The sequence below is a fragment of the Gallinula chloropus genome, assembly GCF_964237585.1.
Source record: "Gallinula chloropus genome assembly, chromosome: 14".
NCBI classification, from domain to species: domain Eukaryota; kingdom Metazoa; phylum Chordata; class Aves; order Gruiformes; family Rallidae; genus Gallinula; species Gallinula chloropus.
The window spans coordinates 16,630,667-16,645,432 of NC_140099.1; the positions used below are offsets into that span (position 1 = coordinate 16,630,667).

The 14,766-nt window shown below is 38.9% G+C and overlaps 1 protein-coding gene across 1 annotated transcript in view; it reads right to left on the minus strand.

Annotated features, from left to right (window-relative positions):
- Positions 1–386: 386 nt before the first annotated feature.
- The window catches only part of PPP4R3A (protein phosphatase 4 regulatory subunit 3A), a 44,634-nt gene continuing 30,254 nt past the window's right edge, over positions 387–14,766 (minus strand). Inside the window, exons 5-15 of the mRNA XM_084270410.1 lie at positions 13,147–13,224; positions 12,927–13,043; positions 12,409–12,525; positions 10,934–11,065; positions 10,739–10,841; positions 9,384–9,542; positions 7,994–8,163; positions 6,504–6,646; positions 4,064–4,254; positions 3,296–3,522; positions 387–1,269 (exon numbers count right to left, since the gene is read on the minus strand). Coding sequence (XP_084126536.1) covers positions 1,156–1,269; positions 3,296–3,522; positions 4,064–4,254; positions 6,504–6,646; positions 7,994–8,163; positions 9,384–9,542; positions 10,739–10,841; positions 10,934–11,065; positions 12,409–12,525; positions 12,927–13,043; positions 13,147–13,224 — 1,551 coding nt within the window. The 3' untranslated portion in view covers positions 387–1,155. The remainder of the gene's footprint in view (positions 1,270–3,295; positions 3,523–4,063; positions 4,255–6,503; positions 6,647–7,993; positions 8,164–9,383; positions 9,543–10,738; positions 10,842–10,933; positions 11,066–12,408; positions 12,526–12,926; positions 13,044–13,146; positions 13,225–14,766) is intronic.

The following is a 14,766-nucleotide window of genomic DNA, read 5'->3' on the forward strand; positions in this document are numbered from 1 at the left end:
TTATTTCTTTTTTATTTCTGTAAGTCAAATGAGTCAGTATCTCTGTATTCCTAAATCATCCATCTTGCACTTTGATGAGTTATTCTACCATCATCCTTCTGAGATAGGAAATTTCAAGTCTCTTTGGAATACTAATTTCATATTTATAGGTTTCAATTCTTTTATTCCATCCTATTTCCCTGAATTTTTTCTTGACATTTGCTGATGTAAAATTTAATAGAAAATATTTAGTCACAAAATAGTATTGCTTTTATGCACATTGTGGTAAGATTATTTCTTTTTCCAATAAAAACTATACCATCTTCCATAAAATCCTGAACATATTAAGAACTGTGTGGCAGAACAAAATTACACAGGGTGAAACAGGTACCAGCACAACAGTGAGATTATATTACATCAAAAAATTTTAATGGTCCCAAATATATACTCAACAACTAAGCATACACTCGGGGGGGGGGAGGGAAATTATGACACAAAAGTGACCACATCTAGAATTCCACTCAATCTTTAATCAAGAAGGGACAAACAAATCCCCCACCTCCAAAAAAAAAATATTCTGCAGTTTAAAGGGCAAAGGGAACAGATTTAAAAAAAAAAAAAAAAGAGGAAACTTTCTATCCGGCCCTCCCCCATAGAGGTTTTTAAAACCTGTTGCAGCTTGACTAAAATGTTCAGAATGTAGGATTTCAAAGGCAGGTCTCTTTCATACAAAGAAACTGCTGGCATTCTTAACTAGTGAAGAATTATGGCAAACCCTGCCTTTTCTTCAGAAGTCTCATACATGGTCCAAGAAAGATATTCTGATTGTAGCAACTGACCAGCCAATCCAGAGTTCCACTAACACAACTCCTGCCCTGTTGGCTTGTTTGTTTGTTTTTGTTTTGTGTTTTTTTTTTGTTTTCCATTTCCTTCCCTGAGAAAAGGGCAACGTGTGGTCCAAGCTGGAGAGCTCCAAGGCGTAAGTCTTTCCCCTAAACAAAGTATTTCCTCTTCTTCTGCTCCTTTGAATTGGCACTTGATTGGCAGAAATCCGTTTGTATAAGTTGATCTGTGTCACACACAGTAATTCACAAAAGATTGCTGCTTTGCTGTGGGTTTTTGTTTTTGGAAAAAATATCCTTCCCCCAACTGGTTAATGTTCTTCAGCAGTTGCCATTATGACGACTCAAGCTTTGCTTTCTTTGACAAAGGTAAAGTTTCCTCTTTATCTTCATCTTCATCATCCTCTTCATCATCATCAGGATAATCTACAAGCCCAACGAGGCCTCCCTACAAGGACAGACACAATTACTGTAATTAGGAAAATGCTTTTGCATTGACACTTCCCCTTTGCACTGGAAAATGCTTTTGCAGCGAGTGTTGCCCCAAGCACACTGATTCATGAAGTTCTGAACAAAATGAAGCAGAACAGAAAGAAATCCTTCTGTATGAATGAAAAAGACATTGCCTGAAAAATGTTTAATAAATCTAGAATGGGGTTTAACTCTTATCCAACTAGGCAGAACATAAATACTTCCAAGTGAAATTCAAGAAAATCCCCAAATCTAGTTAGTTTTGCTAAATGTCTCTGCAGCTCCATCTGTAAAGATCCAAGTTACTATTTTTTTCTAAGCATAACTGACGAGCAATCTGGAAGCACTTTGGAAACAAATACAGAACACCCTTCCATTTGAATTTTTAAGGTACTTTACTTTTAGAACACAGCCTGTCTTCACAAAAGCCAGCTGAAATGGGTAGTAACTTGAAGGATTTTTTGAATAATGGAATCGAAGGAGGTGTACAGGTTACAAAATCTCAACAACTCCTCACGTGTCTAATGACAGGCACCCAAACCAGAACAATTCACCCAACTGCACACCACAGTGCAAATGGATCAACACTGACACCTGCTCTGTACAGCCCCATCCCACGCCTGAAGCAACAGGTTCAGGTAACTCATGAGAAACCCAGTTTCAACACTTCCCAGCGGCCCGTTTCTAAAGCCCACCCACTTCCCCAAGAGGCGCTCTATGCCTGAGCCCAGGAGTGGTGTTTCAGGGCACTTCACATTCAGTGTCACCTCAGCAGTTTTCTTTCTCCACCATGATTTGAAATGTTGGAGCCAGTGCTCTCTGCAACATGCTGCATATAGAAGGACTCCATTTCGGATTCCAGGAATGACACCTCTCTGTGAGAGAAGCCGCCTCTGGCAGAAATACAGAATAGACTGAACTAGACTCCAAGCCAACCCCATCCCTTTTAAAAAGTCCCTGACTAACTACTGCTTTTTTTTTTCTTCATAAATGAAATAAAGCTGCTTCCCCTTCCTCCACAGAAGTCTTTAGAGGAACTGTCACTGTCCACCAGCCAAACTCTTCTCGTTCAGGAGTTTTCCACAGCAGGTCATCCAAACACAAGCTCTTAATACATGTTCTACTGTAAGAAAGAAAAAAACCTAAACCCCTGTTTGCCTTTACTAGAAGTCAGGTGAACAAGCAGTTCACAATGGTGGCATTACAAACTAAGTTACTCCAAGGCTACCTGTGAACTGGGAGACGTACCAGACTCCTCAGAAATGGAAACATTTCTCACAAAAGTAAATTCTCATTCTCTGAACTAAGCTATCCTCCACCTTATCTGTCCCCAGTGCTGAAAACAGCGGTCACACTATTTCCCTGACTTTGTTCATTTTACCCAAAAAACCTGACAAAATCTAACAGCATCCTAAAATTAATTAAAAAATGCTCATCTTGGATGTTCACTGGAAGTCACTGTGACTCTTTGAAATGGAGTTTCTTCTTCTACTTCAATATGTTATTTCAAAAGATGAAAAAGTCATGGTAGGATATTAAACATTGTTTATGTTTTGGTTTAGAGCAATCACACCTCATAATACAGTTTTTTTCTTTCACATGTGCCATTTATATCATTATGAACCATATTAAAAATGGTAACAGTAGAAATTCTCACTGGGGGGTGGAGTCTGGCAAAGTTTGGCGACATTTCCAAAGCATTTCTATATTCCTACCTGCCAGATATCCCTGTGCAATTCCACAGACATGTTGCCTGTATTTCATAGTACAGATCGCTGCCAACAGCAGCTACTTGTACACTTCATATTTTAAGAGCATGGGTGTTAAAAAGCTTTTCTTTCTTCTTTTTATATACATCCCAGTTATTAAAAATGCTAAAGGCCAGACAAACCAGACAGTCCAGTACTGCTTAACATGCCAGAATTCACATGATCTTGACAGAGATGCTAAAGCAAACTCTTAGTCTGTAACAATGAAGTCAGCCTATGCTCATTTAAAATTACCTTAGTTGTAATAGCTGCCATCTGAGATGTGCTTTTAGAAACTGATCCCGGAGACCCAGGGGACCCTGGGGATCCTGGAGACCCTGGGGATCCTGGCAGATTGCTTGCAGATGACTGGCTGGTAAGATTAGATTTTGTACCACTGGAAAAGGAGAGCTTGAAACTTGGGCTCTGGCGACCTGAAAGGTTCGTTTTCAGAAGAACTTCCTTTTCTTCACTCTCTTTTACTGGAGAGAAAAAAAAAGTTGAAATAAAGTCAAATAAAAAAGTAGAGCAATATTACTGAGCAAAACATTGAGCTGCAAATCGCACTCCTGCGTGGGAGAAGGTTCAGTACTTTATGTACAGCTTGGTACAGTGAGTCAGCACAGACTGGTTTCCCCCCATACTCCTGTACCACCTACCAGGTGTTGGCACTTTTATTCTAGCAGTGATATCACCTGAGCTCTTCGATCAAAAACATTGAATTATAAACCTGAGTAAGACACAGGGCAACTTGACTATCAGTGAAGACTGTCATTCCAGTGCTTTAAGAAATCAACAGGTTTCATTCCACTTCTAAAGATAAAGCAACTTGCTTTGAAGAAGTGGTCCACTACCTTGGTGTCACAACTTCAAAAATCGAAAAACTTCAGAATAAACACAAACAAATCCTTCATTGCAGTGGATAAAAACTTCAGAATACAAATCCTTCACTGCAGTGGAACTAATGAATTCAATTTATGGCTTCTGCATAAGCCACATGGCACGCTGCTTCTCATCACTTACACTTCTTCCTTTCCATGAATTTACTGATAGGGTCCATAATATCTTCATCATTTTTAGTTTTGTCAGAAGGGGGCACCACAGCCTCTCCATCTTCCATATCATCTTCATCAGTGTTAAACCACATTTCCTCCTCATCCTCCAGGGTTCTTGCATCCCTTCTGTATCTGTGGTTCCTCAAAATGGAGCGCATGCTGCACGACAGCAAGTTTGAAAATTTTGATTCAAAACCCAACTCATTTTAATAATAAAACATTTACAGTGACAGCTTAATAAGCTTACAAATATTGTAAAGCAATAAAAATATCAGCAAATCATTCTATAATGTGAATCTTTGTAATTTCAATGCAAATATCATTAAAATATTCTTTATAAAGAAGGAAGGTAAAACTCTGCTGACAGCACAGAAGACTCCATCCAAAATTTTGTAGGTTACGAACAGCACGATGAGAAGTAATGTTAATAAATGTCCCTGAAGTGCTGCATTCAGGCTTGGTTTAACACTCTGCACTTCTTTTATTCCTCACCGAAGCAGTATTATGGGGTAGTGATGTGCACCCTGAAGAACAGGGGGATCACAAGTGGAAGAAAGGTTGAAAACAATCTTCAGTGCTAGAGGTTGATTCTAACAGTCAAGTTCCAACAAAAGCATGAAATACTCAACAATTTTTTGTAGCACTTCTTCAAAATTTATTAGCCACAATGTAAGTCTGAGATGTATTTTTTTTAATCAAGCTTCTGTCACTAGAATCAAAGTGTTTATACAATCTAGGCTTATTCTTTTTAGAGAAAAGGTCTTGCTTGCATTACTGACTACAGTAAAACACCCAAAGGGAAAAATTAGGAAATGACAATGTATGCTAAATGTACTTTTACAAATAAATCTAATTCTGAGCAATTTGCTTGCCAATACTAACATCCAGATCTATACATACCACACCATTTTACACTGTGTTTAAAGCTCTAACAGTGCTAAACTGTCCCTTCAGTGAAACTCCTCAGGACATGTTTGTGACCCACGTCATCAAAATTTTTGGTTCAGCTGGGATAGAGTTAATTTTCTCCCTAGCAGCTGGTGCAGTGCTGTGTTTGGGAGTTAGGATGAGAGCAGCACTAATAACACACTGGTGTTTTAGTTGTTACCAAGCAGCCAAGGACTTTGCAGCTTCTCATGCTGCTCTGATAAAGAGAAGGCAGGGGGCACCCAGGAGGCTGGCAGGGGACACAGCCAGGACAAGTGACCCAAACTGGCCAAAAGGGGTAGGTATTCCATACCATGACATCATGCTCAGCATACAGGGGGCGCTGGTGGAGGAAGAGCACAAGCTCCAGCACATGTGGCTTGGGGACAGTCGGGCTTTGGGATGTCTCTGAGCTGCACAGCCTGAGTTGGGCGGTTGGGTGAGAAGCTGCATTTTGTATCACCAGTGCTGTGTACAGAGCCCTGTTACTGTTACTCCTCCCTCCTGCTGCTGTCCCAGTAAGCTGTCATCCCAACCCAGGAGGTTTGCCTTTGTCTTCCCTTGTTTTTTGCTCTTGTCCCCTCCCCCCTTTTTTTCCTCTTCCCACTGGTGGGGGAGAGAGAGAGATCAGCTGGGTGGTGCTCTGCTGCTGGCTGGGGCTAAACCACAACAGGGGTGGGATGGGGAGGGGGTGGGGGTTCGCTTCAGAAATTACATGGACTATGACAGCTCTTGCTAACAGCTCTTAAGTGTAACTCATCTATTCACACAAGCACTCCCCCTCATTTTAATGAAACTACACGTAAAAGTTAACGTCATTTACCAAAAATAAATGGAGCAATAAGTCCTAAACTTCCTATTTTTATACACCCTACACTTTTAACCTTGGGTAACTGTGATTCAAGTCTCACATCAGATTTGTTTTTCACTCCATCATGTTTTTCACTCCATCAGCAAATCGAACAGTGACCAAAAAAGCATCCTCTGAAAATGCCTTTGAATATTCTATTTCTCAGTCATTTGGTACAGCTGATCTAAATATGTACTCCTACAACTAGCTAAAACAGAAGGAAACCTGACATGAATTTTCAAAGGAAAAATCTAGAGAACAGTAATTCACAACCAAACAACCTTTCAAATCGAACAGTGGGAATCCAGCAAATGAGCTTTGGATATCTGAAAGGCTTCCAGCCTTGTTACAACAGTACACATAAATTTAGGATGTGACAACTTAGTATTATTACTGGGGGTCCAGCACCTAATGTTAGCTGAAAGCTGATCAGGAGTTTGAGACAACCCATCTGGAAATCACACGTTCAATCAAGTAAACTCAGCAATGCCTGAGATGCAAGCAGGAGCCCAAATTACTTACATTTCTCAATGTCATAGAACAACCCATCAACATTCCCAAAATAGAGTTAAAGCCCATATATACTAAATAAAATGATTTATATTAAATAAGAGATTTTAGAGCATTTTACCTGTCAAGTTTTGGATTATCTTGTCTTTCCCTTTGTTGCTCAAATCGTAGTTTCAGTCCTTTGAATGTCTGCACATAATCTACATCTTCCAGTGCCTTCCAGTAATTTTCAATTACATGAGCCGTTAATGACTTTATATCTTCCTGTAGGAACAAAGAAACATAAAGTGACTTATTTTCATTCCAATTAGTTTATTTAATGCAATATAAAAGTAACTTAAACGAGAGATTACTTTTAAACATTCTATAGGAAGCTTTATATTAATTAGCTTATGCAAAAAGTAGTATGCATGCAAATTGTTAAAAAATCTAGAGCTTCAAATATTTGATTAGTGAAACAGGCATAAAAGCAGCAATTTTCTAGCAACATCTCCTTTAAAACACAAGGAGAGAACCTAAAACCCAATATAAAATTATACCAAAACTGATTCTAAAAAGTCTTTCCCACTGTAACTTGTATTTTTATAGTGATAGTTTAATTGACACTTCCTAGAGTCAGTCAATTAATTTGTGAGAGACAGAATTAGCATTCATACTGTTTCTTTCCTCACTGCAAATAAATTACTTATGTAAAAATAATTATTCAATGCATTTGTTTAGGATGAGAACAAGGAAGATACTTCTCATACAGTGCTGGTCAAGGTCCTTTACAAAAGCCTCCCACAACTGTCCTACTATTTGAGTTCAGCACTGTGGCTGCCCAAGGACAGCCCAGAGAGCTGAGTGAGACCAGCACAGCTCTGCAGAGTGCAGCAGGGAAGCTGCTCCTGTGCTGTTGGGCTGCCTTAGCACTGCACAGCCCCTGAATGCACCACAGAGTAAGCACCTCAACTACCATCTCCTAAGGACAAGCAAGGTGACATAAATCTTAACACACCAGTTACTCTCCTTTTTGGTTACGTGCTCAAAGGTCACCTCTTATGAATGGTAACACATCAGTGACAACAAAAGCACATTTTAATTTTTTGTCTTTAAAATCAGACTTGGATTTAAAAAAATTGGAGTATAAGAAAATAAGATGAAACAGCATGAACTGTGAATGAGCAACCAATCTGGTAAGACCACAGCACAGAAGTCAGGCCACCTATAGATTTACTATTTTCATAAAAAAGTCCCAATTTGAAGAGGTAAGAGGTTGCCAGCTCAGATGATTTCAAGAAGTGACAAAGCCTACTTTTTTCTTCACCCACTTACTCCTCCATGACTGACTGCACCCTAACTTGGCCCTACTCACCACATTTACAGCCTGTACAGCATCTCCTCAGAATCTGGATGCAAAACAAGAGTGAGGAAACAGTACTGTGCAGAGAGCCAAACTGGCATGGATATACTAAGAGACTCCCCATGGGAGGAACTTTGTGGTGCTCCAATAGTATAACCAAAAGAGACTGGTATGTCTTCTGTGTGTTTCCAGACTCTGCTGCACTGACACCACAGAGCACAGCTGAACTCCACATCTTTGTAGCAGTAGTTTCAAATAGCAGCACTCACCACTCTGATAAATTCAAACATCTCTATTATGGCAGAGTTCATCAGGTTATAACGGGACCCATTATTTAGAAATGCTTTGACCACAGGTTCAAACAAAAAGCTCTTCATTATGTAACGGTTGTAGAATTCATCCTTTAGCCCAATTATCTTCCTCTTGAAACGAAGGGCACCTGAAACACATGTGTTGTCAAAAGAATTTTTGAATTTAAAAGAAAAAAAAATCCAGAAATTACTCAGCATTAGCTAGGGCAATTTGCAGCCTCAGGTCTTACACAGCATTTCATTATTAGAACCAGATAACATACTCAGCTACTCTCTCCTTCCCAACAGTCTTGACTACACTGCTGAACATGACATATCTATTTTACTATAAAGAAATCCTCCATCGTAACTGTACAATCAAAACTACCTCTGTTCACAGTTTAACTACATTAATACTAACATACAGGTGTATTTTTTTAATTACTTATGATAAAGGTAAAACGTTTTCTCAGTAGAAGAACTGGGAAATTTGCTTATCATTCCTATTATTCAAATGTATGTTTAATTACACTGAAATGAGTCCTGTCCTATTGGGATGCAAACTATCTCATTTTAAAATTGGTAAATGACATTTTCTTCACACACACAGCAAAACAGAGACTTAATTTATATCCGGTTTAAAGCTCTTTCTGCAACTCTGAAGCATACACAAATATATGAATGTCCATGTGTAATCACAAAGTAGAATATCCTCTTGCTATAAGGCAGCACATTTTGCTTAGCAACAAGGTATGCTACAAAAGATTATCCAAGGGTTCGAAAACCAAATTCAGGTGACTCAGTTACAAATATTGAATGTACTTCTTAATGGGTGGCACTGCTCAGTCAGCTTTAGGCTTTTCTTTTTCACTCTGTGCACACACCAGAATCTTGGAAAAAGTCTCTTTCTTGCCTCCAGAACTAAGTCACACTGCTTTGCTATTCCTGTGCTGAGCATGGTCAAGAAACTACCAGAGCTTGGTGAGCAGCACACTGTGCTTCCGTGTCCTTTAATGCAGCCAGATAACTGTATTTCTAATTAAATACCTCTGATAACTTCTACTTAAAAGAACATCAAAACTTACAATGGCTCTCTCTCTTCTACATTGAGATATAATCTTTTCACCTCTCCATTGAGGTTAAGAAAAATTCTTCAGCTTTTTAGAAAAACAAAATGTATAAACACAAACTAGTTTACTAATGGTAGCTGACATGGCTCTAAATTGGTATGAGAAACAGAGTATGACAGTAGATTTCTGTACTGAGTCAGACTGTCATGATCTGTGAACAGCTGTCTTCCAAGGGAATGAAGATGTGTAACGATTCACATTCATAAAATAGTAGTTTATCCTTTAGCTTTCAAACTTACACAGTGCCAAGAAAGCATGCTTTGAGGCCATGAGAACCAGCACCCTTCGCAGGATATCTTTGTTAATGATGTAATTCTTTATGTGGTAAGTATGATGCTCTACGCAGAAAGTTAGCAATTCCAGTATTAGTGCCAAGAGTTGGGCTGTCTGAAAATCATCTGCAATAAAAGCAAACCCAAAATAATTAAACATATCTAGGATATTGCCTTCAAAAGCTAACTTAAAATACCCAACTGCAGTCTGGTAAACAGTTCCAAGTTCCCACAGATAGTTTAGAGAACATGTTGGAGGGTGTGTTTAGTCTTTAAAATAGAAATTGAACAAGCCTGTTATGGACTGAGTATTTTCTATTTATACAGACAGGGCAGGAAACCCTCTTCAACTATAGAAACAATTACATTTTGTCTGGCTTAAATCAGTGTTTGAAGGTTCAGAGAGCACAGAACCTAACACAAACAGAAGTGCTCAGGCTTATTTAATCAAATCTCATTATGATGAGATCTGGTTAAACCTCTACATGTCCTATATCTATATCATCATATAGTGCCTTATATATAGTACCTTGACTAAATTTGGAGCAAAACTGATATTATGCTTTTTAACAAAAGTGCTATGCAAGAAATATCTCAGGCTCTTTTAATACTTCTACGACATAATCGTATCAGCAGATACAAAAAAGTAACTCCAGTCCTGCCTTTAAGTAGGGAAATAATACATTAAATACACATTAGATTTAATCTTTTTTAGAAGGTAATGCTACCTTTTAAAAAATATCACCAGATTGTTGACCATTAAAGAACTAGCATTTTAAGTAGTACAAATCTGACTTCCAATCTATCTGGAAGCCAGAGAAGAAAAAACAAAATTAATTTAACTAATCCCTTCAAGAGCTATGCAATAAATTTAAGTTTAAAGAATGTTTGAGTCTCTTTTGCAGACCTCATTTTACATCCGTTTTGGATGTGTTATAATATTAATAAACACTACTGCTGCTAGTTACTTTATCACTGACCCCTCAGGGGTGACTTTGCATCTTCTCTGGTAATCCCTGGATTTACAAACATTTACGGATGTTTACAAGTCTACATCACCAAACAGCCCCATGACTTATACAAGTTATACAAATATTTTTATTTTTACTGAAGCAAAAGCTGCAGCAAGTACTTCCCACATCTTAAATCAGATCTCTTTGCTGAACTTTATACTTACAAATTATTCAAATTACTAAATTGTGAGTCCACATTTTACTTTGAACTACTTCTCCTTAAGACAGCAAAAGTCCTTTGACAGTTACTCTGTTTTAAACATTGACATTCCACAGCTTTGATGAGCCCCACATCCAGAGTGGCATTACCTTTGCTAGGCTTGTCCTCTGTAGTATTGGCCAATAAAGGAGCTGTCAGAACGTGCATACAATGTTTGTAGAAGAAACCCAAGAACTCTGTCTTTTCTGTTTTCTAAAGAAACAATTAAAAAAAATATATATGTAACACGTCACCAAATACTCCACAAACACCAACTCCAATTTCATTTGAAGGTATTTACTTACATTGGCAGTGGCAAGCATATTTTCTGGATCAACTAAAGTACGAAGCAAACCCATGAGTAGCACTGCCCCTCCGAGTTCTGGATCTGTATCACAAATCATGTGTTCTATAATGAGGTTAATGAGTAATATATCCTAATGGAAGGGAAAAAAAGGGCAAAAAATCAATTCTAATGCTTCTCCCTTGCCACAAATAAGAAATTATCTTCTAAAAGGGTCACTGCCTGGTTAAAAATGGTGTTCTAGCAAAATTTTGTAAAATGTAAACTACCACCAGAGAAAAACCCACCAAACCTAACAGAAACAAATTAACTTTATGTGCCAGTGACACCTTTTGGTCAGTGGTTCAATGGTAAGAAGGCAAGCAGTGAAGAGAAAGTCTTTCAAAGCACACAAAAATGGGTCTGCAACAATCTAATTTAGACTGTAATCTGAACTGAAACACCCACAGATGAAAGGTAGAGACCGATACTTAACAGTCTCCAAATTCAACTGATTTCTGGAAGCATTTCCAGAGTACGGACACTTTAGTTTATAGCTCCCTTCAGAATACATACCAAGAGTTCTATTTCCACAAACATACAACATTAATTTTATAATGCTAACTATCTTCACCTAAAAATAACCTCAACTTGTATTTGCACAACAACAACAACAACAAAAAGGAAAAAAAAGAAAAAAGAAAAAGAAAAGGAAAGAAAGAATAACAGAGGGAAGTAGAAAATAGTATTTACATTTAGGAATCCCTACACTAAAGCTGCTTGGTTACCACTGTCCCCCGTAACAGAGGACAGCCACCAGGTTCAAGTGGCTGGAATCACCAGTGATATTCCCTGTCCCAGCTGCCTCCTTCTTCCACCACAGAAGCAGCATCACCAGCCAGTTCCTGCTCTCTGGCACGGTTTTAGCAGGTGCAAGAGAATAAAGCATTAACTCTCTCCTCTATGGAAAAGGCAGCACAATGTTTCTTCTCCACTGAACACCACTTGGCAATACATTTCTTACTCCCAGCTCTGTGCTAGCCTTCTGTACTGATCAGCTACAGAGGATCTCTGGGAAATGAAAACCTCTGTCCAAAAGGACCGTAATTCCACTTTCAACATGTGTGATAGTAAACTCAACACCCGTTTCTTACAAATTAAAAACACATGCACAAGACTGAAAGCTGTACTTTGCATTTAAAGAGGCCATCATTCAGAAACATTTGTTTAGCTTGCATGACAGCTGATGTTAGCCGAAATGATGGCTTGTGGTAAGGTGTCTTCTTTACATGCAATGGAACATGAGTATGTAAACAGCCAAATCTCACCTAACTAACAGAACAATTACAAACATGGTAGTTCCACCTCCTGTAACCACCCTGACTGTATTCCATGCTTAGCCCATGAGAACTAGGGCTCATGTCATGAACAGAGTTGTAAATATAAAGCAGCACCTCCAAAAAACAATGAGCACGTTTCTGGGGACCCACTACTTACATCATCGTTCTGCTGCGCCTCCTGCATAACGAACTCTCGTACCATGGATGGGTTGTATTCAACCAAATATGAGAATATATCAGTAGCTGCACTTCGAACTTGTGCATCATCCATACCCTGGAAAAGTCAAGTAAAATAATTTATGTTTCCTTAAAATAAAATGCTTAAATTGAAAGAAAAACAGAGCAAATACAGCTTTTAATTCCTACCTGTTACAAAATCTGTATTCCAAAACTGAACTGACTTTAACCTTTTCCCTGCCCTTTACTTCATTTCCCTACTTTCTTGTTTAACTGTACACCAAGAAGCAGGATGCCAGGACACTTACCAATGTCACATTGTAACTGCTTCTAAAATTTTACAAAAATATTTCAAATGTTCTGAATCTCAAGCTAAGGAAAGACAAATGAAGCAAACACTTCAGAAAACCACGTGACTGAAGTTTCACCTACTTACTCTTTAAAGAAACCTCTCTGGAGGTAAACAAAATTATCACAAACAAAATGGAGCTAACTTACCAGTATGACTTCTAGTGCTGGCAATATGCCCATATTTGACAGGGTTTTAAAAAATGCATCTCTGTTTTGAGGTTGCAGTGTTTGAGAGAATGCACAAAACTCTTTCAGAAAATTCACCTGAAAAACAGGAATAATATACTAATTAGTAATTAAAAAAAATAGTGCACACAGTCAAGATCTAGTAATTGTCCCTTTCATATGTCATGTGCAGATTTCTTACCAACTCCTGTCTTTTCTCCTCATCTGTGGCTTCATCTGTTAGTTGTGCAAACAAGTCTGTCAGAAATTTTTCATCTTCCTACAAAGACAAAACAATACCATTTGTTTATCTGACAATATCAAAAGGCATCCAAGTATAATACCAAGTTCTTCTAAGCCATGCCTCCTGCAATTAAGAAAACAGACACTTGTGCACTCCAGTTAATCATACCACTATCAATTTTCTAATTCAATTTTCAAACTAATCAATATGAATCTTGGTTTTGAGGTTTTTTATCATGTTCAAAACCACCCCAGCAAACACTTCATTCTCAGTTAAGATGGACTGATAGATTTTTTCAAAAGGCTGCACAATCAGTAACATGACATGCAACATCCCTCCATCCCATAACCAAGTTGCCTTGCTTATGCTTACACAGCTTAAAGCACCATTATGAAACTACTCCAAATACATCCACATAAAACTTTCTCATAGTTAAAATTAGCTTGGAACCTCATCCAGGCTCACCATACAGCCCTGTTGAGAAAATGATTACCCCAGTTCCAATAGCACACCATGCTAAGGCAGCTCTAATGCTGTCACAACCTGATCCAGGATCTCTACGTGGCACTGCACAACACAGAGAAACCCAAACAGGGCAGCATGCCCTACTACCCTACAAGGCACTTCATCACACTATATGCTAAACCCTTGTTGTGGTTTTACAACAGCTGAGAGCCGAGATCCACGCAGCTGTCTGCTCCTTAAAGGAAAAGAGCAGAGGAAGGGGGGAGGGGGGGATGAGAGGCAAGGGAAGGGAAAAGGAAGGGGCAAATAACCCCAAAACCAAGAAACTAAAAGGCCCGTGGGTTGGGATAAGGATAGTTTACTAAGATAACAGAAAGATACAATATAACAATGCTAACAGGACTTTAGAGCAAGAAATCTATGAAGCTGTTGCTACACAATGCAGTGTCTCACCGAACCCACAGCTCAGGCCGTGCCACCCAGAGCCGTCCCAGAACCCGACCGTCCCCCAAGAACCGCGTGTCCCGGAGCCGCCCCTGTTCCTCCTCCCATCAGCCCCCATTGTACTGAGCAGGACGGAATTGGCCTGGAATGCTCTCTTTGGCCAGTTTGGGTCACCTGTCCTGGCTTCGCGCCTCCTTTCTCATGAATAGAGAAATATGAAGAGCTGAGAAAGTCCTTGACTGTCTGACAGCAACTAAAACCATCAGGGTGTTACCAGCACTGCTCCCATTCTAACTCTCAAACACAGCATTCCATCAGCTGCTACAGATGAAGTTAACTCCATCCTGACCGAAACCAGGACAACCCTATATTTAGGATATGCCACATATTTCCTCTTGTTTGATGCTGTGCTGTGCTTCTAACCTGACCCAACAGTCTAATAACAATGAAGAACAAATGATTTCTGGACACAATTTCAGGTGCTATTTCTGTGATTGCTTCAAAAGCAAAACAAAAAGACACAGAAGATCAAGCAAGAAATGTAAAGTTTGACTTTCAGATTTCAACAGTCAAAACAACGAGTAAGGGTCTTTGATTCCAAAAAACTAACTTACGCTGTTAATGAAAGACTACAGTGATGTTTGTTTACCTGCTCTCCAGCTGTTACAT